Consider the following 27538-nt stretch of genomic DNA (forward strand, 5'->3'; position numbering starts at 1 on the left):
ATATGGGCAGAGGCTTACCTCTTCTCAGCAGGCTTGACGCCTACAGACAGTGAGGCCATGGCGGTGACTGTCTCAGCTTCTTCATTCTCACACTTCTGGGCTTCAATCAGAGAGTGCCCCACAGTGGAGGACAAACGCTGAAGGCAGCGCCAGTACTTGCCTGAGGGAAGGGAGAAAACTCAGTGACTTTCCCACCTCTGCAGGTTGCTGGCTTGGCTCACAGGTCACTGGTGCCCTGTGAAGACTTTCACTTGTGCCTGAAAAGCACCTCTCTGAAGAGCGCTGCCTGGTGACAAACTCACAAACACTTATCTGTAGCACAGGCCACTGGACATGGGGTTGGGAGTGTTGTGGGGCCTGGTTCTCCACATTCATGGACCGTGCCTTGCTGAGGGCAACCAGAAATTCTGGGAGCAGTCACATGCTGTGAACCCCCACACTCGATGACACCTAGCCTTGGATTTCCTACCTGGAGCCTTGTAGATGCTGGGGATACGCCACACCCAGACCAGCACTGGGAGTCCTGCCTGAGCAGCTTTTGAGACTCAGGGACATCAGTGGGAATAGCTTTAAGGCCAGAAATAAACAGCCCAAAGGAGAGCTAGGAGAAGCCTTCAGGTGTGCATCATCTACGTAATAAGGCATATCAGACAGCCCAGGCACGGAGTACCTGGGACAGGGTGCTGCCTAGACCTGAGACTTGCTGCTTGAATGGGAGATGGGGTTCTATCCTGTTCTGGGTACCTCTGGTCCAGGACACAGACTTATAGTCCAAGACACCCTGGTTCTGGGCATCTGAACTAAGTAACCTGAGACCATTGGTGCCAGATTCTTTTGGACCCCAGTAGAGCAGGAACTGTTTCTGGTAATCAAATGCCAGGGAAGGAGAGGCCTTGTGTTCCTGCCCTGGGTCCCCGTGATAACTTGGCCAGCCACTTACTGTGGATGTCCATCACTTTCTCCATGGAGTGGACAGCATTGGCATTGGGTCTCTGCTGCAGAACCTTTTCTGGCAGAGGCTCAAGCTGTAAGAGAGACACAGATATATTATGATGGCAATGGACAGCGTATAGTATATGTATGTGTAATGGGTGTCCAGAGACAGCACTTGGCTCCCTAAAATACAGTAATTTGTAGGGAAGACAAAGTAACTCTAAAAAGCCAACATGACTCGGTATTTGTTTTCCTCTTTAGGGTACACTGGGCTGTATTCATGGGTTACTAGGAGGTCAGGCCCACGAGGAGGCTACATAGCGGATGTCAGCTTGGTGTCATTGTTGTGTACCACTAAAAGCAGAGAAAGAATGGTTAGTTTCTGAAGCTACATTTCTATGGCCTGGCTCTGTAATGCCCAAGATGTCTGATCTTGCTTTTCTCACACATGTGGAGGATGGGGGCGCATGGAGGGAAGTGAGTGGGTCTCTGGCAGATGAAACATCTAACAAGGCATAAAGCAAGCAGCAGGGCCCCAGGGCAGAATGAACATCTGCAACAACAGCTATGCAGACAGACCCAGACCAGGGGAAGAGCTAGAGCCAGTCCTAAAGGGAAGCTGGTCTTACCTCAGCTCTGGGTGGAAGCCACACAACAAAGTCACCCTGAGTTTGCCTGGCCTCAACCTGACTAGACAGCTGCCATGTATAGTTGCTGGGCTTCATGATCCAGGGCATCAGGCCAAAGTCACTGCAGCCCTCTGTGTGACATCCATCCCCAATCTGGCTGCATGTGAGTGCTGCCAATTACATCCCAGGAAGCATGACCTTCTAACTGAAGACATCATTCAACTCAGCCAGCAGGAGCCTGGGGCAAGTGGAGCCAACATGGCACCCTTAAGTCATTCACCAACAAAAGAGACAATGGCTGAGGCAAGGCTGGGCAGGAAAAGACTGGAGAAGCTCGCAGCACCCTGTGAAGTCAGAATTAGGAGCTGCTTGAGGACAAGCCACAGGGACACCAGAGAACACAGAGGTCAACCTGGCCACAATTGGGGCAGGCTGAGCACTAAGGTAACACAGTATGGACTTAGCACCCAAACTATAACCTGAGCATAAACACAGAAGCAAGCAAGTGTATGTGTGGGAAGACATATTCCTGCTAGAACTGCTAATAATTCCAGAACATAGGACTTAATGGTTCTCCACCTGTCTGGTGCAGGCGTAAAGAGGTGACTTCCAAGTGGAGTTGAGATAACTGAGGTGAATACAGCACTGTGCAGTCCAAGGTGCGGTGCTGACAATGGTCAGGCCACTGACATCCCCCCTGAGCAAAACCTCACACTTATCTTCCACACTGCTGTGATAGCAGGAAGGATTTGTTTGGCTCAGAGCTTGAGGGCTCAGTAAAGGCCGGAGGGAGGTGCAACCACAAGAGGAGCCACACAGGCTCTCACACAAAGGAGCACAGTGAGAACAGAATTGACTGTGACCCTCAAGCCATGCCCCTAGGGCCCTACAGCCAAAAGGTTATGCAACATCCCCAACAGTGTCAAATACACTAGTTCGTAAGGGACATTTCATGCTCACACTGACCAACAAACTGAGAGACGTTCCTGGAAAATCTAGACCAGAACTTCCCGCAGTCATCAGCGCCATGAAAAACAATGGGAGGTGGGATAGGGAGAGGAGACCAAGGGGTGCAGAAGGACCAAACACGACACTAGATCCTGGGTAGGACAGAGGAAGGGCCCTGTGTAGTGCTGGTGATATCCAGACACACCTGGAGTTCTGTGGACAGCCAGAGGAGAGCCAGGTTATGACAAGGTCTCATGCAGTGGGGAGGCTGGCAGTAGAGGAGTTTCTGATTGGTGCTGAGGGAATTTAGGCACTGTCATTGACACACACCCCCTCCCAAATAAAAAGTCCATCTGGATTATCAGAGACTGCAGTTACACCTGTTCAATGTGTTTTCAATGATGAAAGGAAGAGGTCCCTGAACCTGACCTGGTAGACTGGGGAGCTAGCCAGAGCTCTAGACCTGAGTGTAGCAGCAACAACCAGAATGTAAGGAGGTAGGCTGGGAAGTCCAAACACCGATGATGCTATAGCTCAAGGGATGACAACAAAGAGCACAAGCCAGACCGTGTTCAGGAGGGAGGCCCAGCTCCCATGGAATGGATATTGGAGGAAGGAAATGACTGATAGTTTTCTGTTGGCTGTGGCCTGGAGGGCCTTCCAGGCCTGTGGCCTTCGCTCTGCCAAGGATACAATATGTAGGTTTAAACTAAGTCTCTATCGTTCTACTGACCAACAAAGACTCAGAAGTCAGATGTGAGGGTGAAAACTGCTAGATCAGAGTAGCTGACAAGTAACCAGATGACCTTGGCTTCGGCTGGAGATGCATCTCTTCACTTGTCCCAAAACCAAAAAGAAGCACCAAATTCTAGTCCCGCCCTTTCCTTCCTTTTCATCTTCTCTATCCAAATTCCTGGCTTCTCTAGGCTAATTCTAGTCAGCTAGTTGCTGGCTTGCCCCATGATTCAAGGTTAACTTTACTAACAGTTTCAGAGTGTCACAGTGTGATTAAATATCCCACAACTAATGACCACGGGACTCTCCAGAGCTGGGAAATCCCAGGCTCAGGCAGGGAAGAGCCCTGCAGGGACAGCAAAACCGGAAACCTATAGGTACGCTGGAAACAACCCGAAGAACATCAAAGGCAGACTCAGATCCTTCAAGTTGCTAGGGAAAGCAGGTCCTCTCCACGGTCAGTATGGTGGGGGCATGCACAGCTCTCCAAAAGCAAGGGAAGCAAAGGGCAGTGGCTTGCTGTCTCTATGTGCTAAGAGGTCTCACTGGCTGCCCTGCATCATATGCCTAGAGAGGTGTCATTGAGATCAAGGTGGAACAAAGGCACCTCCCCAAACAAAGTGGGATGTTGTTTACCCTGGTCCTTTTCCTAGAGAAAACCCACAGGGTATCCCTTAGACACAGGAAGGCAGGAAACGAGGAATAATGGGGGAAGAAACCGTCTGAGTGCAATGCAGCCCACAACCAATGTGGGTGACACATGACAGCAACAAAAATGTGCAGTCAGTGAAATTAAGTGAGAGAAAGACGTGTAGCCTGGGAGGGGCTGGGACTAGGCTGCCAGTTTGGCAGAAAAACATGCAAGACCTAGTTAAGTTAGAATTTCCAATGAACAACAGTTTCTTAAATATACAGGGATCATATGTTCACCTTGGAGATCCTAGCGAGACCACTGTGGTCCCAGCCTTGGCTCACCAGGGATAACGGCACCTCCTGACCCTGCTGAGGGTGCTGGCCCACAGTGAGGAAGCCTGCTGCACATCTTTCAACTGGGCACTGGGAACACAGGGAGTTTAGGGAACCCTCAATCAGATCATATTAAGAGGTGGTAAGAAAGGAAAGTTGGGAGCTACAGGACAAGCCAGACAGAATGAGTCTGGAGAAGTGATCAGAAGGGCTGGAAGTGAACAAGGTCCCACATACAGTAGATGGCCGGTACAGAGACCAGCTTGGGGCTGTTTAGCAAAAGACACACATGGAATCTAGGAGGACAGCTGAAAGCCAGATACAAAAACAAGGGTTGAAAGAAGGCTGAGTGGCATCTAGATGTTTAGCACAGAGACCTGAGGGCCGACTGTGACTGAATGGAAAGAAGGCTGCATGGCAATGACAGAGCTTCAATTCACCGCCTCCCCCTCCCCCAAAAAACCCAACAAAAACCAAACCAAACCAAAACAGCAACAACAAAAACAAACAGGATGGCTTGGTACTCAAAACAGTCTTAAGATGAGAAGAGACACAAAGAAAAATCCACCATGGTGGGAGATAGCAACAGGCATTTCTAAGATACAGCAGATAAACCAGCCCAGGAAGCAGGAGTGACTAAGAGATGGGCAAGCTCATGTGGGGGGTACATGTGATTCCAGAAGCACGCGGAACATCTGTGCTGACTGACCACAGTAGTCGACCGTCCAGCCACCCCTGCCAGTCCCATCTCCTTTCTGTATGACAATCACCTGTTATTGAGCTGGCAACAGAGGCCATCAGTGCTCATGCTCTCATGCCTTGAGATCTAAGCACACTAATTCATGAGATGGAGAGTCAGTCAGAGAAACTAGTAACTGAGGGTTGTTGGTAAGACAGCTCTGTGGGTAAAGGTGCTTGCTATAAGTCTGACAACCTGAGTTCAGTCCCCAGAACCCCTTGATGAAACAGGACTAGTTCCTCAAAGCTGTCCTTTTACCTCCATATGTGCCATAGGATAGGCAGGCAGGCAGACACACGCACATCTGAAAGGACTGAGGAGATGATTCAATAGACAGCGTGTATAAGCGTGAAGACCTGAGTTTAAGTCTGTGCCCCCACCAGCAGATGGCAATGTTCCCAACAGGGACTGATGTCTGGTTGCAGGGGGCCTGTGGTGGTTTGAAAGAAACCAGTCCCCAAAGGGAGTGGCACTCCTAAGAGGTGTGGCTTTCTTGGAGTAGGTGTGGCCTTGATGGAGGAAGTGTGTCACTGTGGAGGTGGGCTTTGAGGTCTTACTTATGCTCAAGCCACCCTCAGTGTCTCAGAACATTTCATGCTGCCTACAAGTCAAGAAGCAGGACACTCGGCTATTTCTCCAGCACCATGTCTGCCTGCAGGCCACCATGTTGCACCATGATGACAACAGACTAAACCTCTGAAAATGTAAGCCACTCCAAGTAAATGCTTTCCTTTATAAGAGTTGCTGAGGTTGTGGTGTCTCTTCCTAGCAATAAAACCCTAACTAAAATAGGGCCTAGGCCCCCTTGTGGATGGAAAGCAGGGACAGAACAGAGATCCTCAAATACGGGGTCATGGTTGCAGCACAGATGCAGTATCATCTCTTCAGACAATACCCTGAACACACATTTATTACTGCTTTGGAGCAGCAGTGCATGCTCACGAGGTTCACCAGAAGAAGGCTGTAGAGGTTTTTACAGAACCCTGGTTCCTCAGCTCTCTTAGGCCTCCCTTGTACCAGACTACCTCTAGATTAAATTAAGTTTAATATGCATATCTAGGGCACCTTAGGCCACATGCTCAGTTGTGTGCAGCATGCTCACCATGCTAACAGCTTCAGTGACACCCAAAGTCCCCAGCCACAACTCTTCATCTTTAGTCACTGTGCCAGCATTGCTTCTTCACCAGTGTCGTGGACTTGCCTCAGTGCAGTGGCTGAGCAGAGCATCCTGGGATTCCAGGGCTCCCTCGCAGCAGGAGTCCATAAAGAATGCACAGGGGGCCAACTGCCATCCGAGCTGGCCATATGCCTGCTCTCTGCCTGTGCCAGCTGCTCTGAAATCTTTCTAAACTTCTTTTTCTTTGCTTTTTCTGGAAAATATCTCCCTATGAAAGCTGACATGAAATCTGGAATGGATGAATATGGTGGCCTTTCAGCAGTGAGATGCTCTATGTCCCCAAGAGAAAGAACACAGGACACAGGGGGCTGATCCTCAGTGACGAAGCTTCTATGTGTCCCCCTATAGAAGAGAGGAAGGATCAAACTGCATTTGGACACTTTGGATGGTATGATGAGTCTGCACTCCAGGCTGGGGTGAGTCTGTGAAGACAACTATGTGTAAGGGTGTTTTGGTAATGCCACACGTAGATCACTTCATGAATGAGGGCTTTGCTCTAGTGATGGGAAGGTGGGGGCACAGGGAGAGCATTTCCACACATCTCAAAATGCCAGCCCTGTCCTAACTGGGGCTCTGTTCTTTTGTTCACAAGTGCTTATCAATCGTGGACGTCATCTGGTATCTAAGGTTTAAAGTAGAGTCACATTTCCCCCTGTCACCCATACTTGCCCCCTCCATCCCACAGGGCCCCCTTCTTCTTCCCTAACAGTTTCCCTGTCATAGCCTGTTCTTATTGCTTCTGGATTTCACACAAACAAAAAATGTGTGAGGCCTGTTCATTCCACTCCATGGTCGTACACGTCTGTTTGTGCCAGCACTGTATTGTCTTCATACCAAAACTGGGTAACACTGCAGGCAACACTTATCTCCTTGATGAACAAACATGAATGCAAAGTACTGTGTGTGTGTGTGTGGGGGGGTAGTACAAACTCAGTTCAACAGTGCATTTAAAGGTCACCCATAACCAAGTGAGATCCACTTCAGGCAACTAAGGATGGCTCAGTGTAAGTAAACTGTTAAGTGTGATGTACCATAGCAACAGAACTGAGAGAAATCGCACAATCATTTCAATAGATGTGGAAAAATTCAACATCACATCCTAATAGAAGTGCAGAAGAAGCTGGAACAGTAGGCTGACAATGTCAACACAACAAAACCCATACACAACAGGCACCACCACTCATTCACATCAGTGTTTGGAATCTCAGCCAGAGCAACAAGAAAAGAGAAAGAAACAGAGAAGATGCAAATAGTAAAGGAATAAGTCAAATTATCCCTGTGCATACAATACTATTCTATACTTAAAAAATTCTAAAGACTGCACCAAAAAATTCTTCGATCTGAAAAACACTGTTAGCAAAACAGGAAACAAAAATCAACACAAAGTCAATACTTTTAAATATACATTAACAAATTTGCTGAGAAAAACCCAATTCTATTCATAAGCCTGTTCAAAAATAAAAACAAAGATAAACTTAAGATGTGAGATACTTCTATAACGAAAAGTATATAACACTAAAGGAAAAACATAGATGGACAGACCTCCCACATTCACGGACTGGGAAAATTAGTATTGGGAAAATGGCCATATTATTGAAAGCCATCTATAGACTTAATGCAGTCCCTATCTAAATTCCAATGACACAATCTTTACACAATCAGGAAATTGAGCTGGAAACACAGGCACCGAGCAGTTAAAGCAACCCTGAACAGAAAGTAATACTGGAGGTACTATGGAGTACTCCCATACAGTACTCCAGAGCCACAGGAGCAAAAGCAGGATGGTTATTCCTGTATTTAAAGCTACTTATTGAGCAATCTAGAAAGTGCCAATTACTTTCTGGAAATCTGAAATCTATCAGTGAAAAAATACCTTGCCCCCAACATTATATAATGAGACAATATGTAGAAATCACAAAGTCAGTGCAGCACAGACACGTGTGTGTGTGTGTGTGTGTGTGTGTGTGTGTGTGTGTGTGTGTGTGTGTGTGTGTGTGTGCACAAAACTCTACGAGAAACAAAGCTAGGCAGAAGGATGCAGAGTGTGTTGTAGTTTCTAACTCAGCACCTAGGGTGGGCCTGCCTGACAACCAAGTGGGCTGAATGCCACATTTCCAGTAGGTTTCAACAGCCTATAATGAAAGCTACTTGGAGCTGGTTCTGCAGGGTACCCCGTCACTGGCAATGCCACTACACACTTATTCATCCATTCGCGGCAGAGTACAGCCTTGCCAATGGCTGACTTGGAATGAGGTTCAAAAAGTAGTCCTGATTATATCTGTTTCTAGTGTGGGCCTACCTGGCATCTCATTTTTATGGTGAGGGCAAGGCCTGGCCAGCTGTGTTTTCTAAGCTGGAATTCAGGAAGAGATTCTTGCAGGCACCTAAGGCCAATCAGAGCAGATCATATGTCATTTGCTTTTCATGGGCTGGCAGCGGATGAGTCTTCTTTTTACCTCTGAAGTCCTCCATTAAACAGATGTCATTGTCTGCTCTCTCTCATCAAAGTAAAGCTGGGAAGACTCCCTTACATCCTCTCCCAGACCCTGGAATCCACACATTTCTCCTGTGAGGTCATGCCTCAGCTGATGCTCAGTGAACTGGGTCACCTGTCAACTGTGAGCATTGTTCCTTCCTCAGGAGGGGAGGCTCATCCATTCTTTCTAGGAATCCTGACTCAGGCTCCCTGCCACACCCTACTGGTCAACCACAACAGGTTTGCAGCCAGCTCCTCTTCTGGGCTCTAGCTGCGTATGTACAGTTTCCAGCTGAGTTTTATTTGGAAGCTCTAATACAACCACATCCAAAAGGGCCTGGTTTCCTTCTGCTCCTTTTCCCTGCTCTGGCTTCACACCTTTGGATCACACCACAGGACATGGCCCTGCTCTGCCTTCTAGAGTTACCTAGGACCCAATACCCTGAAGGCTACTTACTGTAAGACTGTCTGGTCCAAGCTCTGCTCTGGTTCTCTGTGAGGTTTAGAATTAGCAGAGACCTATGTCAGGTGTATATGCAAATCCTTTGTCAGGGCTTTGGAACTCAGGACCATGGCAGGGAATGTCAACAAGGGACCCTCCTCAGGCATAGTAGAAGAAAACCCACATAGTGGTTTTCCCTCAAAAGCTTTATTTGACCAGGCCCTTGAAGACAGCTGTGCAAGCCAATATCCCTGACTTTGTCCTGCAATACCAGTGGGGCTGTGCAGAGCCCTGACCTGAGCATCACACTCCTGAATGGAGAAGGCAACTGGTTGCTAAGAGGTCCTGGCCCAATCCTGAGCTAATAATTCAGCTTGAGCATGCTGATACCACCTGGCCTGGCTGGTTCTGTGTGTCAACTTGACACAAGTTAGAGTCATCAGAGAGGAAGGAGCCTCAGTTGAGGAAAGACGTCCATGAGATGCAGCTGTAAGGCATTTTCTCAATTAGTGATCAATGGGGGAGGGCCCAGCCCATGTGGGTGGTACCATCCCTGGGCTGATGGTCCTGGGTTCTATAAGAAAGCAGGCTGAGCAAGCCACTAAGCAGCACCCCTCCCTGGCCTCTGGATCACCTCCAGGTTCCAGCCCTGCTTGAGTTCCTGTCCTGATTCTTCCAAGGATTGACTATTATCTGGAAGTATAAGCTAAATAAACCCCATTCTCCCGAGCTTGCTCTTTGGTCATGGTGTTTTGTTGCAGCAAAAGAAATCCTAACTAAGACACCACCCAAGCCCATGGACAAGCTGCCAGAGAAATCTTGTCCATACTGGAGACCAGAAGAGTAAGATGAAGCATGGCCACCACATTACCCAGGACATGACTGGCACAGGAAGGGAAAGCACGCTGCAGCAAGCACCTCTCAGAGTCTTGGGCCAGCTCTGTGTTTGTTCTGTTCATCTTTTAGCCAAAGTCATACTAGTTCCACTACATGGGGTGGGGAACAGCTGCAGCCCAACACCAGGTGAGCTGCCCACCCAGGTCAGACACCGATGCCTTCCACTATCTGAGCTTGTGGCAGCAGCCTTTTGCCTGTGGTGTGGCACATTCTGCAGGGACTTGATGACTCCATACCTCATTTCCCAGCAGAGCAGAAACACATGCTTCAGAAGCGTCACAGATAGCCGTCAGGTCATGGCCTCCCTCAAGAGCCAGCACAATCCGGCCACCAGCTAAGCCCATCAGCTGCTTCGTCAAGTACCCAAAACCTGCAAAGGCAGAGGGATATGTGAGTGGAGCATTTCAGAAACTCCACACAGCACCCTCCTATAAACAGCAGGGGATGAGATGTTATCTTGAGTAACTGAGGCCAAATTAGCACATACATTAGTTTGGCTTTTGGATTTCATCTTCATCCAACTGAGTGTGAATTTTGGTTTTAGTGCTGTACCTTTGTAATGCAGCCAAGCCCCATCCAAAGGCTTTGTCCCATCTGCTTTTCTGGGCATCTGATGAGCTCAGAAGTAGAAAGAAGCATGCCCATGTCAATGCTGTGTGTGGTGACAGGACCTTTCCACATCCATGTCTGGGAATCTACTTCCATCTAGAGTCACAGAGTCTTCTTTCTGTTCAAAGCCCCCACCTTGCATGTCACTTAGTGCTTAGAGGTACCATGCCCCAGGCAGGCTGCTATTGGCTAGGCACTAGGAAAGCCCTAGTAAGCCAGTGGCCTTGACCAGCCTACTCATGACAGCAGATTCAGGTTCACACTAGGCTGTACCCCCGCTAGTTGTGAAGTGCTAGTAGGCAGAAAATGGATGGTAAACACAGGTGTGTTTGATGGAAACACCGACACTGGCTTTGGGGCTGGAGGGTATAAAATGTGCTGACTATGAAGTATGGTGGGTGCTTTTTGCTCCCTATCTGGACCCCACAGTAGGGCAGTGGGCTCCAAGAGGTCCCCTAGTAGTGCACTGACTCCCCAAAGGCCACCTCTAGCTGATTACTCCCTTGCTGAGTCCACACCCTCCTTGGTGAAGGTGAGAAACAGACTGTCCTCCTTGATTAGATGTGCTGATGGGCAGGCAGAGATAGCAGATCCAGGATGCCAGGGCCTTGACTGAATAAGGTACTAAGCTTCAGGATCCTAGACTCTTTGTTGCCTCTGGGCACCATGGCTGGGTGAGAAACTGCCAGGCCATTGTGTGACCCAGAGGCCTTCCATATCTTTTCCATGTGCTGCAGCAGAGCAGCACAGCAGCAGGGGTCACAGACAGTGCCAGCAAGTTCTTCCATGGACAAGTGCAGCAATTATATGCTACAGGTTCTCTTTCTTGGTTCCTCCTCCTCTAGCAGAGTAAAAAACTCAGCACCAAGCACATGTTGGCTATGTAGGGCTGGAGCTGCACCCTCTCATACTTGGAGAAGACTAAATGCTCGCCAAGTGTCCACAGTCCAGCTGACAGAACCTAGTGCATGCATGCCCTTGTGAACTAGATGCCCCCTTGAGTTTCTGTCCCCAGAGTAGAGTCTAGGGCTTTTAACTCTTAGCCTCCTGCTGCTCAGGGCTTGCTGATGGCTGTCAGCACAGTTTCATTCTGAGTAAGAAATGAAGGTGATGTCCTTCCTACTGCCTCACACAGAACACAACCAGTCATGGGATAAATAGACATAGAGAAGGTAAACTCCAGTAACTTACATTTGGCAGAGAGATTGTACCCTCCAAGAGGTGTGGGATGGCCCTCCACAGCATCAAAGCCTGATGACACCAGTACCACATCTGGGGCAAACTCATTTGCAATTGGCATGACCACCGTTCTGTAAAGGACAGGAGAAGCCATTACTGGGTCAGTGGAAGATGATAAGTGTCAAATACATAGTTCTTCGAGACCTGTGGCGCCTGCAGAATTGGAAAGAAGTCAATGCAAATGGCCTTCTGGCCTCTCCTGAACCTGTGGCTTGCCAGCTCAGCTACCTTACCCACAACAACAAGAACACACTTCTCAGGGCTCTCATCTAAGAAAGGCACACTGTGATAGTTACCACTGATATCAGTCAGACAGTATCTGGAACCACCTTAGATACAATCCACTCATCATGCCACAGGGGATTTTCTAGATTAAGTCAGCCACTGGGCTAAGGTAGGAAGACTCATCCTAGATGAACCTGGCACCATCTCATGAGCTGGGCGCCTGGACTGCCAAGGAAGTTGACACCTGCATGTTCCCTTCTTTGCTTTCTGACTGTAAATGCAATTCGAGCCCCTGCTTCAAACTCCTGATGCTATGGCCTTCCAGCCATGACACCCTTGAACTGTGAGCCTAAATAAACCCTCCTTTCCTTAAGCTTCTTTTGTCCCAACAAAGTGGAAAGTAACTAAGACATATGGTCACTAACCAGCATGAGGACTGGGAACTACATATCGCTGAGAAGATAGGGGCCCTGGCTACCTTCTGTAGCCCTGCTGGGGTGCAATGACATGGTCTTCCTACCTACCCGATGCGATGGAGCTCTGTGCCCATAACCAATCACCATCTGTGTATGTGTGAGAGTGAATTAAAGAGAAAACAAGACTCCTAGAATGGCAAAAAGGGAAACTAACATCACAGTTAAGAGAACTGTGTAAAACATTAACACTACTGAGTAGTTTAAAAGCTAAGCCACTCTACCTCTCAATGTAAAACCCATTAGCCATGCCAAGCCATGGTGCAGAGCCACGAACCTGCAACTGACCCAGGAGGTTCCAAGCATCCTCAGAGATCACTTCATTAGAATGGACAACACCAATTTCCAGTGTCCCTCTGGGGCCAGCAGGGACCATGAAAAGTCCTAGCTGTGGTTTCCTAGCTCTAGCAGGAGTGTCCTGTGCTCCTGGAGCAGACGAAGGTGAGTGTGGAATCCGGTCACATGACTGCACAGGTAGGGCTGAGCCTGTTGGGGCCCTTTGCATCTTTCTGGGCTGCCTGTTTGTGATGCCACCCCACCCGGTAGACAACTGTGTTTCACAGCCTTTCTAGCATATATGATGGGCCTTTATAAACTCTGTCTGCAGGAACCCCACAGGAGGGAAAGACAGATGTGCGAAGAGATGGTCCTTCCTCCTGCCATACACTCAAATGCTGACACAGTGCTCAACAACTCCACTTTCTCCTCCAGCCTCTCCTATCTAGTAAATTCCCTATCACAATCAGCAGAAGTATCAACTATGAGTGTAAAGACACTAAAGAATTTAATGGGACCAACACAGGAGGGATTCTAGGTGGAATCCTGGCTGCTTACTCTCCTGATTTCAGGGTGGCAGAACACATGCTATCTGTACCAGAGCTCCCAGGGACAGCTCAGCCAGAGAACGGCAGAGTAGACTGGTGAGGCCTTATCTGCTACTTCAGTTGGCTCTGCTCTGGTCAGCATGGAGAGGTCTATTAAAACATACCAAGTTCAACCTCAGGTAACTGAAGCCCAGACATGTATTCCAAACCAAAGTTGGGCGGTTGTGGAGGGGTTGGGCTTCTGCTGCTCTGGAGGGTGTACACAGTCTAATTTCTCCTGGAATTGTTTGTCTCAGGATGAAGGGGCTTTCCAAGGTCTGTCTGCACCTTGGGGGCTCTGCAGACCATTGCTAGAGTGCAGGACACACATCCAGGTAACCACAGATGTGGGTCAGCACACTCTCTGCAAAAGTCTGGGCAGGACATCTTTTAGTCTTGGGGCTGCATGGTCTTGGGCAATGCTAGGTACGGATGCCTTGTGATGTAAAGGCAGCAGTCACGATGATGAGGAAAGATGCAAACTCTGGTGGATTCTACACAGGAACCATGGCTGTGGGTATCTGTCCTGGACTCATTTGCAAGGCTTATGCCCTGTTATTCAGAGTAGCACCTCAGCCTCAGGCTACACAGCGGCCACCGTGCCCTGCTGTAAGGAAGGCATACAGGACTATCATTTCATTGGTACAAATCATTTAAGCTGAGTGTGTCTACCCAGTGAATACACTGACATTTGTCTAGAAACCTGCCACAGTGGTCAGGGGCAAGGAGTTCATATTCCAGTCAATCACAAGGTAAAGAGAATGCCACTGGGTCCTCTGGCTTCTATGTCACTGGCATCATTGTTATTTTTTTTGAGTTAGAGGGATAGGTCCAGTGACTCCAGATGATGCTATGAGGCTCCCTAGGCACAGGAGCTGGGAACACCTGCTCTCGTGTGGGAACCTGGCTCTTGAGACACTTAGTGCAGTAAGTAAAAAGCCAAGTATTTTTTTCAAGTAAAACTATAGTCGTCTGTGCCAACTGCCATTTGCTAAGTACTGCAGCGAGTGCATATGGTGGTTTCTCAAGTATAGCTGAGCTATTTAATATCCAATACCTGCCCCAGAGAAAGTTCTGCTAAAAAACATTATTAAATGGAGCTCATGCTACGAGTACTGTTGCTTACACTTGTTGTGTGTTATGGTCCAGAACCAAACCAAAACCACTCCCCGGGCTGGAGAGCCAGAGTGGCCCCATGGACAGCAGCAGCGGGTTTCAGCAGATGCAGTCTTTGAATGTCCCAGGCCTGGTGCCTTCTCAGTTCACTTTGAAAATGTGCCAAAGTCAGGGTAACTGGTGATGGCCACGAATGTAAGGCATGTGTTAGAGGCTGTGTCCAGCATCCATGTGTGACATCATGGACATCTTTGGGCCTTGTTGGGACATGGATTTTTACTTTAAGCATCAGCTGGATACTTCCTGCTGCATATGTGGCTGTGCCTCGTACCCACCACCTTGCAGGAAGGTGTCCCTATTTAACTAGTATTCAAAGAAAATTGGAGACTGAGCTTTCTTTTTACCTCCCCAAATAAACTTTGAATCATCAACTTAGTTTCTGAACTAGAAAAGCCTTTTGTGGTTTTGTGTGTATTTGTGTATGTGAGTGAGATTGGGGGCAGGGAGGTGAAGCTTCCCAAGACAACAGATCAATTTAGCATCTGCTTGGAGGAAGGACAAATGAATCAAAATGGCAGCCCTCTGAGAAGGCTGGACATAGGACCGTAGCTCATGGTGCAGGAGGGAGTGAAGACCCCTCAAGTGCTCAGATGTACAATATGGTGCCGAGGCTGAGGGGTGCAGGCTTCTCTGAGGGTGACCACTGTGGTCCTATGTGTGCAATGTGATGCTGTGTGTTTCGTGATGTGTGTCTCTTCTGTAGTTTAGGCAGCCTTCATTACTAGTGTTGTCCTGCTTTAAAATCAAGCACCCCACAGCCCGTGGCACGTGGGCTTTCACGTATATGCACAGCCCAGAGGACTGTGCCCACATCTGTCTGCACTGTGATTTGCTTGGTGAAAAGTGGGGCTGGTGCACCAGGCAGGGATGCAGGCTCACACTGCATCTCACAGAGGAACTGTTCATTGCCAGCTACATTGTAAGGCATAATGTAGGGGCCCAGAACCAGAGACCCCATATCTCACAAGAAGGCAGAATGTACCCAGGGGCATCTCTGAAATGCACACTAACTGCAGTAAGTGTCTCAAGAGCAAGGTTCCCACACGAGAGCAGGTGTTTCCATCTCCTGTGCCTAGGGAGCCTCATAGTATCATCTGGAGTCACTGGACCCATTCCTCTAACTCAATTCAGACTGGTGGCTGCAACAGCTGCGGGGCAGGGGTGGGGCACTAAGCTCTGTGTCCTTTCATCCAGGGGTTAATATTATATAGCAAAGTTACCAAGGTCTACTCTCCATCTTGACACTCTGCTTCTGCCCTCATCTCCATTTGCTCTTAACCCCACTTCCCCTATACTGATAATCTCTAATTAAGAGCTTGTCTTTTCCTCCACAGGCCCCCCAATTTCCAGTACCTCCTCCCACTTATCTACAGCAGGAAAAAACATCCCTGACTCTGTATAGAGGCACCCTCAAGTTGACAAGGACTTGGGCGGATGGGAGGTTCTTCTGGCTTTCTCCCTAATCCAGTTCGTCTCTTAGGGACCAGAGGAGTAGGGTCCTCACTTTTCACACCTAGAACACTGTCCTAATGCACCACACCTGCCTAACTCAGACACTTTTTCACAATGTCCCAGCCAGACTTCTCTGCTACATATCCAAACCTGCTCTTCTGACTCCGGCCTGTTGCTGCTCAACCCCCTACAAGCAAGTGCTGGAGATCACACTGCCCACATTTCTGTTAGTATTATTCCCCCCAGTGCCATGGCTTGTTGCTGTTTAACAAGGCAGTCCCGCCCTCCAGACCTCTTCACCATTCGTTGGACTGGTCCACTCAAACACCCTGCCTGCTTCATCCTGGGACCAGGTCTTTAACTTAGGCTGCAGGAGATGCATCACTTATTATTCACCAGGCAGAAACCCTCAACAGTCCCCAGCAGGATTGATGTGGACAGGCAATTTCCTTGGGGATGCCCTTTTCCCCACAAGGCTTGGCCTGGGCCTTATCTCTGGGACATCTGAGGCTCCCTGATGGTTGGGAGCCAAGCAGGTCAAGGGAGGCTGCTGACTCACTGGACTTCTGATGCGGAGCCTTACACTTCTGTTTCTTGACTTAAGCCCACCACCACTGTCTGTGCTGGAATTGTATCTAGGGAAGCTATGGAATGCCATGATGAACTGCAACTACCTTTAAAAAGGTAGCTGAGAGCTTAACCAAATCTCCACACAGCAAGTGCATGTCTCTCAGACATGAAGCCATTCACAAAGGAGAGTGGTGACTACAGCAGGTATCACCAAAGTATGTACTCACAGGGACCATGTGTGTCTTACCACCACCACCCAAACAGCTGTTTGGAAAAGGCAGCAACAGCAGCACGCTGTACAATTGAATGTGAGCTCACTGTCCATAGAAAGGCAGTAGGCTTTGTAGTTGGAGGCCAGTGAGAAATTAAAGACATCACTCAGAACACTAGCACCACTGACACTGCTAGGCTTCCTGATGCTACATGACGGTTTCACTGCTGAGGCTAGGCACTGCGGACAGGCTCAGGAGACTAAGGACAGGGTACCACTCACTCTCTCTTCCCAGCCCATGGTGCTCCGCCTGAGCTCTGCCAACTTCAAAGCTGTGTCTGGCTCGAGGCCTGGTTTGAATTATAGTTCCTTTTTCTCCTACAAGTCTCTGAGCCTGAGGAGAAAGTGCCGGTCACTTCTGGATCTCATTAGGGGCAATTTTCTTATCTTTTCTTCATCAGAGGCTTGATCCCCTGGAAATGTGACCTGGCAGGAGGGGGCTCTCAAGAACAAGGTGCTGCCTCTGAGGCATGCCTTGTCCCAGGGGCCCTAAACGAGGAGACTGAAGAAGAAAGGGGGAATGAGCCTCTGACCCTTCTTTCCCCACCTGATGCCCAGGGAACCATAAATTGTGAACTTCAAAGTGCTACTTTACATTAAAATAATAAAAAAAGCCCAACCTGAAACAATTTCCCTTTTCAAAGAAGTGATTGAAGCTTCTGAGGCACTCTCAAAAAGGGATTGTCATTCATACACTTTGCCAGACATTAGGACAGATGTCAGGGTGACTAAGGAAGGAAGGCTCACCTCAAAGGCTGGCCAGGCAGGTCAGACACTGCAGATACCTGGGCAGGCACAGCAGGGGTCAGAGTTGGCCCCAGGATCACAGAACTGCAGGCATACTCAAGAAATGCCCCCAGTGAGCACAATTCAGGAGGCAGAGAGCAAGGCCTGGGGGATGGGGCCGGCCCAGTCACCAGCTGCAAGGACTGATGTGAGTGGAGGGTATCCATTACTGTCACCAAGAGAGTACCGTCTTCTTTCTGTACGAGAGCCACCATGAGGCCTTCAAGGCCCTGACCTGCAAACAGCAGCCACTCAGAAATAAAGGCCACTAACTGGGCAGTGGCTTCTTCTCACACCACTGATAGTTCATGTTTCCAGTGCTGTGGAGAGGGCATGACACACCTTGGTCTTCAGGTTGAGCTTTCATAGACTTTCTAGTGTTTGGGAGAAGTATGTAAGTGAGGTGGGCACAGATCAGTGGCATGCAGACACTGGAACCAACCAAAGGGGTCAGTGGTTAAGTGGCAGGTGGCAGTCAGCACAAAGCTTCTGAGTACTGAGAGATCCCTGTCTATAACCGGCCAACAGCTGAATGGTAGACCTCTGTAACTTCATCAAATGAAATTGGTCATTTCTAGGAACTACTGACTCCGAGTGCACGTGGTTGACTCACACTGGGCCAGGTCTTTACTATACTGGACCCTAACCACCTTTTCAATGGCAACTGGGACTGGGAACCTGCTTCAAAATGAGCAGGCAGATGCTAAGAAGTGTTGGGAGTCTTTGATACCATAGCTACAGAGCACATGGCGAGTCTATATAAACTTTACAGACATGTCTCACCGAGGGACATATGTTCTTACATACATGTATACAGATGTGCTCACACTTTCAGAAATCTATGCCCTATAGGCATATATGCATGCAGCACACACCCAACCACACACACCTACACAGACAGTGTCCCTCAGGGACATACAGACGTATGTATACGTCTGCATACATACGTGTCTATATGCACATAAAGCTTATGCCTGTACACATGCACTTTACGTACAGAGGTCAAGGCATGACCCCAGAATTACACAAAGAGGCAGAGAAGACCCCTGGAGGTCTGATGATGCTCTCATCCACAGTACAAAAAGGAATCCTATGTGACTGAAGGTCCCTTGGTCCATCCAGACCCTGGAACTGCTCTTGGGCTATGACCTACTCGAGTGGAGCCTCCTCCACTGTACAGCAGCAGGGGAAAGCGGCCATGGTAAAACAAGAGGAAAGTGGCAGGCCCAGCCTAGAAATAAAAAGAGCTGTGAACAACAAAAGTGAATGCCTTTTAAAAAGCAACCACCTTGCAGCCAATCTAAGTGGCCACAGCAGCACAAGGGATGTGGTATAACAAGGCGACTCTTGCCTGACACGCATACAAATAAAGGGGATGGTATTTCTCCTTTATTCATTTCCACTTTCTATCACTTTACAATTTGTGGAAGAATGAAGAGGAAATGAGAGCTCTGAGATTTACCCCTTCAGTTTCCACTGATTAATGGAACTTCCCAGTGTAGCAGAAGCCTTTCCCCATCCTCCTACCATCTCCCCATCTTACTACTGGGACCCAAACAGGCAGGCTTACCCAAGAAGGGATCTGGTAACAGAAAGGAGGCAGTTCAAAGATCAATTCCAGAGTTCCCGGCCTGCTTGGCTATCTTATTGGACTCAGAAGGACTAATCTCTGTGGTTGGACAGATGGGTACTCACCTGAAGGCTGCCAGGTACTCTGCATCTCCCATGGGGGGTTCAAGTCCACCCGTGAAAGCCATGTTGACATTGAAACCCACGCCTGGCCCTGTGCCCACCTGTGGCCACAAGGAGAGAAACTGCTGTCACTGATACTCTGAAATGAATACCTGACACAGCTGACACTTGAACTAGGGTGTGCTGGGCTGGCAGGCCCAAAGGGATATTCACAGGTCTTGTAGATTCATGAGTGTGCTCACCACTGAAGCTGGCCACTCCAGTACCTGGCACTGATATCAGTAGAGCAGTCTTTACAGGGCTGTGGCTGCTCACAGGCCCTGAACTCGGAGGAACAACTGAGAGACACTCCTGAGGATCTGTGCATCATGTTTACACAGAAGTGCCTCTGGACTGTGGGACTGTCTTCAGAAGGCAGGCTCTGGACCACCAGGTAGTACCAGATGCCAAATGGACAGAGAGGGACATGGGTGTGCTGCCTAAGGGTGCCCCTAAAGACAGTGACTGGGAGAGCCATCTCGGTACAGAAAAGCAGGTGTGCTGAAGAGCAACAGCAACCTCTCTTGGGCATGTTTCCTGACCCTGAGTAGAAACAGAAATGATGTGTAGAGTTTCACTGAACATTATACAAAATTCTGGCTCAAGTTATACACAGTGTAATCTAGGCTAGCATTTTTTGGAAGGGCAGTCTGAGTTGGGAAGTGGTGCTTCTGTGTGTAGCAGTCAGGTGTGGCCTGTATCTGCCTTGCTCTCCAGATAGCTGCAGCTCCTGGCTCCAAGCTGGCTTATCCCCCTAGTTACTCCCAAAACTTCACTCCAAATACCTCATCTGGTGCTCCACTTCCTGGGAAGAAGTTGCCGTCATCATAGCGGTGCAGGGACATGTAGAGAACATTGGGGTCATTGTAGAAGGCCTGCTGGGTCCCATTCCCATGGTGTACATCCTGTGAGACCAAGAGAACTGGTTCAGGGAGGACCAGGCCTCAAGGATAGCCCTCACAATCCAGCTGTTCCCCTGTGCCCTGGAGTAACAGTTCCTACTTGACGAACGCTCTACAATCTTCAGTCTGGCTTGCACCTCACCTAAGGTGGTAGGGGATGCCAGCAGCGTCACAGATTTGCTGAAGCTAGTCTGAGTTAGTGGTGTCTCTGTAACCCTGAGCACCAGAGCATATTCCTGGCTTCAGTGAAGAGGATGAGCTATCTCCTAGCTGAGTTGAGGCTGTGATTTCAAACAAAGCCATCTGACTCATCTTATGTGCCTGCCTAATTTGCAGTATGCCATTTCATTACTTCCTTACATCAGGGAAACCACTGTTTTGGGGGCTGGCTAACTTATTGGCGCATGTGAGGTGTTTCTCATCGCATACAGTATATGGCAGATGAACTTAGGTGACAGGTGCCCAGGCCCCCACAAGCTGTTTTCTTAAGACATGATACCCATGTAACCATGAGAACCAGAAAGTAAGAAAAACAGGCAGTTTTGGTTTCTGCCAATTACTGTGGCCACTACTGTGGGCCATGAGAATTGTTTACCAGGCCAGGAAGGATGGATAGCCCTGTAGTGCTTAGTGGTGCGCGTCAAAAGCTTTCTCTCTAGGGTAATCTGCGCTCAATGTAGGATGTGGATGTCCTGCCACTCAAGAAGACAAGTGCCCCCATCTCATTCACCAGGTCCCTGCTGAGAGGAGGAGCCATGGATAGCACTGTGTACAGTAAGTGCATGGGCAACACTGTGTACAGGAAGTCATAGTAGTGTCTATGTGTATCACCATCATTCAGTTTAATACACAGTGTGGTCCTGGGGAGTGTGTCCTGGTCTTGGAAAGATGAGAAGACAGTGTCTATGTGGGTCATCCACCGACTCAATTGTTCCAGAGCGTAACTGTCTTGCCAACGCTGCTACCAACTGCATGGCACGTCTCTGCTCACATCTCTGCTTGTTCCCTTCCTCAGGAGAGACAGGTGCACTGGTGTGTGTAAAATTGCACTGCCTTTCCCTCCTTGCCTAGGCCCCATTCTGGATCCAAGAGTTGACTTGTCTCCTGGTTTATGTTTTGTTGCTTCTTTCTGAAACTGAGAAGGGTATGAAATCCAAATGACATCTCCACCTGACGTGGGCTTAGTAAGGTATGGCCTGAGACATCAGTATCAAGGGGCATCTCTGTGTGCAGGTGTCTCAGAACTGGCTTCTTATGGCTGTTCACATAACATGCAGTTCTAAGAACAGGGTCACCCAGCACACTTGTCCTGGGAACCACTTCACACAGCCAGGACACCAAGGTGATCCTTGGTCTGGCAGAATCCCAGGCTGCCTCTTTCCCTGCTGCTCGGAGCTCGTGACACCATGACTAAGCTTAGGCACCATAACTAAGAAGAGGTGCTGATATGCACACCCCAATACCTGTCTACTCATAGAACAGTGTGCTGCTTCTGATGTTTGGCTTAGCTCTCTGAGAAGCAGCAGCCATTCCAGACAGTGGGGTTGTAAGAAGCTACACTTATTTAAGAGGATGGAGGCCCAGTCATTTGTGTGAAGTGAGTCAGCTAGTATAGGGTGGGCAGCTAGGTCCATGTCCCCAGGTCATAGCATAGAGTCAAGCCTAAATGTGACCTTTAATACTCCAGCTTCCCGACAGTCAGTACTGAGGACCAGTGATGGTGGCCTCACTCAATTGTGTGTACTATTCTGGCAGGTTAGAAACCATGACTAGCAGGATCAGCTGGCCTCAGTCTTAAAGCCGACTTCTAATGGGTACAGGCTTTATTTCTCTGATCTCTGGGACGTTTCCAGAAAGTTCAGTTCCCTGATTCCAAGTTTCAGTAGAAGTGAAGTGAGCTCAGTAAGGCCATCATCCACTGGGGAAATGCATGCTTTTCCAAGTCATGCCTGGGCAGGCAGCACTCACCCAGTCCACAATGAGGATCTTGCTCACATTCAGTCTCTGCTGGAGAAGTTTGGCTGCAACTGCCACAGAGTTAAAGTAGCAGAATCCCCTGCAGAGGAGACATCTAGTTATTGTTTTTAAACAACTCATAGCAGAACATCTAGAGTCCTGTGAGTTTCTAGAGGGCTTATGTGAAGACCAGCTGGTTCCTAACTGGGGACCTTAACTGACTCTGGTGATTAACCAACAGACACAAAGACAGACATATAGAGAGCGACACAAGCCATGCTAAATACACATACACCACTGATCCACAGGCACTTAAGCACGTGCCACATAAGACCTACCCATCAGACACGCATATCACTCTCCACAAATACACAACGAAGTATGAGTACAGATACTATAAAAGACATCTTCCCACCATAGACCATCTCTCCACACCCCAGATATACACACAGGCACATGTAAGTGTACACATCCTAAGAAACCCACCTACAGACACACATAACATACAGGTATGCACAAACACACATGCACACACCACAAATATACACAGACATATATACAAATATCAGATAGATATACACATGCACACATATTGAAGATATACACAGACACTGTTAATGGTTAATATCTGTTGTCAACTTGACAGGATCTAGAATCATTTGGAGATACCTATTTGGAATTATCTATTCAGGTCAGTCTCTGGGCAAGGCCCTGAGGAATTACTTTGCTTAAAGAAGGTGGTAAAAACCATCAAAAATGTGAATGGTACTATTCCTGTGGGCTAGTGACCTAAAACATTATCACACACGTCTCTGGCCCAGCCTCGCTGGTGTCATACTTTTCGACAACTTGAACCTTCTCTTTGTTAAACCCAGCCTATATTCCTCATCCAACTGCATGACTCTCAAATCATATATCTACCTTGGCTGTGGGCAAGGGAGACAAAGTAACACACCTGGGTGATGTGCACAAGGCCACTCAGCTCCTCCCCAGGCCCTCAGATGCTCCGCCAGCCCTGTTACCTATGCTTTTTATCAGCCTGCTGTGTCCACTTACATGGGTGTGCTCTCCTCGGCATGATGTCCTGGGGGACGAACCACAGCAAAGCCATTCTGCAAATGGTAGCAGATAGTGGGAAAGAGTGAATAAAGACAGTTCTTAACCCCAAAGTCACTACAAACACCAGTTACCACATTCAGAATCTATAGGAGGATGTGGTTTCCATTACTACTGGTTCCATGACAGGGATGGCAAGTGTGGCTTTTTCTTTAAGGAGTCTGTTCAGAGAGCCTGACCTGAGGCAGTGGACCTAACAGCTGTTTCCTACTGCCAAGGGTCAGGGCTGCAGCCACTGGAGGTGGTGTGGGCCAAGGGCCCGGGTGGTCGTGGCGAGTGTTGCTTACCAGAGGCCTGGGTAGCAGAAATGGATACAGATAAAAGAAAACTGGGCATTATAACCCTAGCAGGAAGATCAGGAGCTTGAGGCCAGCCTATTACACTGTGAGCTGGAGGTTAGCTTGGCTAAATGAGAACTTGTTTTCCCCTCCTCCCCTAAAAAAACAAAGAGTGCTCATATAGGTTGCTGCTGGGTCCATGTAATGCCTCAAGCAGGTCTTGGGCCCATCTCTATCCTGACTGGATCTTAGCTGTTGGGGAACAGACGGCACACACAGCACCCAACTCTACTCCCACCCAGAAGAATCGCTACAGAGCTGGTACTGGATGGTGTGACTGCACAGCCTACGCCATCACTTGCACCTTACAGAACACCTGCACACCCCTGGGGCTGCAGCTGTAAAACACCCAACCAAGCCTCTAACTCTCTCCAGCACCAGCACACAAAGGTCAGCCAAGGGGGCTTGGTTGACAGGACAAGGACAGTGCTAAGGCTGAGAGGCAGATCCACAAGATGGAGGCTACCCTCTGACACTCAGCACTGCAAACTTCCTTCCTCATTCTTGTGGCTGCAAGCTGCTGAGTCCTGGGCACCGGCTTCAGGGGTCTAACAAGCCTCAGATTCCACCTACCTGGGCAGCAGGCGAGCTGGTGTGAAGACACACCAGGCCCCACAATGAGCACCAGGGGACATTTCCCCATGAACATCCTCGGGATAAGCTTCCACAAAGTGTACAACCTTCTACCTTCAGGCCCACATCTGTTAGCATACCATGTTGAAAAGGGAAGAAGACAGTGTGGAGGTTCTGAGGAAGGCCATGTGTAGGCTAGCTCCAGGAAGCCTCTCCACACCTATCCCTGTGTGCTGAGCCAGATCCTCTTTTCTCAGAGATACCCGTTTTCCTTGTAATGATGAGAGAAATTATGGGCCTTCCAATTTGGGGAGACCTAAGACACTTCTCAAGTAAAACAAAGCTTCCCACTTCCAGGAACAGGACAGGCAGGAGCTGCCAGTGATGGGGTTTGGACTTCACAGGTGCCCATCCCCGCATATGACAGGAACCTTAGCATGTTTCTCATGAGATGAGTGGTAGCATTAAAGGTTTAAAAAACAAACAAGGGGCTAGAGAGATGGCTCAGAGGTTAAGAGCATTAGCTGTTCTTCCAGAGGTCATGAGTTCAATTTCTAGCAACTATCTATAATGCGATCTGGTGCCCTCTTATGGCCTGCAGGCATAATGCAGGCAGAACACTGTATACATAATAATAAATCTTAAAAACAAACAAACATGATTTCTGCTAGGGTTCGGTATGCTGAAATCTGGGGCCTTAACATTCCAACTGCTGTCTGGCTCAGTAAACAACACTACAACAGTAGTGTGAGACAACTACACAACTGACAGCAGGCTGTGGGGTCCTTCAACACGGGCCATGTGCCAACGCTGGCACAGGTCAGGGAAGTTATCTTGTTTCCAGTTTTCACAAAGACCACAAGACACTCCCTTTTCAATCCTCACTTACACAAGGTCAGTGTCTCTCCACCAGTTTCCCGTTGTGAGACAGGTGTGTATCCAGATGTCATGCACTATGACAGATGCTGTTGTTATTTTACAATGAACACTCTGAAAATGTCTCATTTTAATCTCAGTGTAGCTGGCACTGAGGATGTGGGCCACACAAACAAAAGCTTTTTGGGCTCTTCAGTGACTGGGAGGGGTAAAGGGCTCCAGCGATCCATCTCGGATCCATCCATCCATTTTCCCCAGCATGGAGCATCCGTATTTTCCTGGACAGCAGCTGCCTTGCACCAATTCTTTCCAGAAAGGGCTGACCCTCCCTCCTTGTGTTGCCCAGCTAGCTCTATCATGCTGACTGACCTTTAGCTCTCCTGTGGCCACCTTGAAGACCAGCTCCACTACGCAGCCCACAGCCAGGCGGGCTGCCCCTGACGAGTGTACTTCATTCCATATGGTGTCACTATCCACCTGTGAAAACAACGTTCCTCAGTGAGCCAAATCCTGGGTCACTGTCACTGCCATCACATGGGTTATGTAGCCTGGATCCCCTAAACCTCTGTCCCTGTGTTATAGAATGGCCAGAGCATACACAGCAACGCACATCAGGTACATTTCTTTTTGAGGTGTGTGAAAACATTAAGCACAGGATTAAAAACAAGTAACCAGAAATACCGCGTTCCATCTCCTCTGGGATGCCCTTCTCCTTTCACTTGTTCCAACAAACCTGGAACTGACAGTAAGAATCCTAGGCTGCTGACTTCCTTACTTTTTAAACTGGAACAGTAGCTCAGAGTTGTGTTAATAAGCCGAAAATGAAACAGAACAGAAGCTACAGTAAGTGGCTCTGCTGTGTATTGACTTTAACTGCATGCGCTTACGATGGCCTGAGAGTAATAAAAGGGGCCAGGGCGTGAGGCGTGACAGAAACCACCAGCTCTGTCAGCCCAGGTGGCAGACAGGTAGCTTGTTAGCTTCCACTTCAAACAGCAAGCAAGGCCGACGAGCTGTCTGCTGGCTTGGGCAAAGGACGATGCATTACAATTTTTAAAAATGACAAGTGTGTGTGTGTGTGTGTGTGTGTGTGTGTGTGAACATGGGAATGCACACATGAACATGAATTCTTGTGGAGGCCAGAGGACAACTTGTAGGAGTCAGTTCTCTTCTTTCACTACACGAATGTCAGTGATTGAACCTGGGGTGTCACACCTGGCAGCTAGTACCCTTACCTGCAGAGCCATTTTCCAGTTTCAGAGAACAAAACAAGACACTCCACTATTGGGTCTACAGGGAAGCCCAAGCAAGGCTGCAATGTCAGGACACAGGAACAACTGTCTACAAGTGTGCTCTGTGAGGCTACATGGGACCTGGAGCAGACACACTGAGATTTAGGCCCTGGTCAGGGAGTTCTGGCCTGGGGGAGTAGAGTCAGGGTTGCCTGGTTGCAGCAGTTTAATTTCTGAAGTTCAAGGTTTGACAGACCCTCACATATACCACCTCTGAGCACTCGAAGACCCACAAGCACCTCTTTTCACCTCCAGCCTGGGCCTTCCACACCATCCTGCTAGCTGACAGACACTGATCATCAGTGGGAGAAGCAACTTTTTCCAGCTTTTCCACAAATTTCACTCTCAGAGACAGATGATGTACAATTCCTTTTGTATGAGTTTAGACTTTGCTGAAAGGGGTACTTAGCCTGGGCTATGTTCTTTAAATAGCTCCCAAATGCCAAAGGAATGCCCACTGGGAGGCATCACTATTCAAAGCTGGGACACTGGCTTGTGGTCCTATGAAGACCAGCTTTGGCTGGAGAATCAAATCATTATTATTAGCTCATTATAATATCAAAGGTGACCACAGTGCAGGAGATACTCCGCCAGCTGCCTCAGGATCTCCAGGGGGCAGCAGTGTCCTGGGCAGGCCAGGCCAGGCCAGGCCAGGCCAGGCCAAAGGCTATGTATGAGCTCAATGTGAAGAGGGACTACACATGCCATTTGCCTGCTCTCCCAGGACTTTCTGTAGACTGTACTCTTCTGGGCATCAGAGTAAGTGTCTGTAGCCTGGCCAAGCCTCCTTCTGTACAGAGCAAGGGGTAAGGGACAATCCCCACTGCAGCAGCCCAGGCTGCAAAGACATGACAATATTTCCCTGCTGCTTTGTTCCCATTTCTGTTCAGCTGCTTCCCTTGAAGTGGCACGGAGGAGCAGTCCTGTTTAGTCACGGTGGTGACGCTAATGAGGAATGGAGGCAGGTGGAAGGGAGACACAGAGCAGCCGGGAAAGGAAAACTCAATGATGACAATGGAGCATGTGGCACATTTGGGGTGTGCCTGGGAATCAGGAAGCTCAAGCTGCAGATGGGAGGAGGTAACAAGACACCCCAGGCAGCACAGAAAGTCGAGAACTCAGGCCCTTCCTAGTTTGAAATTCACAAT

The 27538-nt window shown here is 48.8% G+C and overlaps 1 protein-coding gene across 16 annotated transcripts in view; it reads right to left on the bottom strand.

The window, feature by feature from the left end:
- Positions 1–27538, bottom strand: part of Hdac4 (histone deacetylase 4) — a 255535-nt gene that overhangs the window by 4931 nt on the left and 223066 nt on the right. For 15 of the 16 annotated variants that reach the window (XM_027397619.2, XM_027397617.1, XM_027397621.2 and 12 more), the window contains 9 exons: positions 25468–25575; positions 23252–23307; positions 22208–22295; positions 20123–20242; positions 19302–19399; positions 11743–11861; positions 10179–10312; positions 941–1025; positions 19–160 (listed from right to left, as the gene is read on the bottom strand). In XM_027397619.2, coding sequence (XP_027253420.1) covers positions 19–160; positions 941–1025; positions 10179–10312; positions 11743–11861; positions 19302–19399; positions 20123–20242; positions 22208–22295; positions 23252–23307; positions 25468–25575 — 950 coding nt within the window. Of the gene's footprint in view, positions 1–18; positions 161–940; positions 1026–10178; positions 10313–11742; positions 11862–17714; positions 17842–19301; positions 19400–20122; positions 20243–22207; positions 22296–23251; positions 23308–25467; positions 25576–27538 lie in introns of those variants that run through there. The other variant, XM_035441145.1, reaches the window with a different exon arrangement.

The sequence above is a fragment of the Cricetulus griseus genome, chromosome 2 (assembly GCF_003668045.3).
Source record: "Cricetulus griseus strain 17A/GY chromosome 2, alternate assembly CriGri-PICRH-1.0, whole genome shotgun sequence".
In the NCBI taxonomy this organism is placed as follows: domain Eukaryota; kingdom Metazoa; phylum Chordata; class Mammalia; order Rodentia; family Cricetidae; genus Cricetulus; species Cricetulus griseus.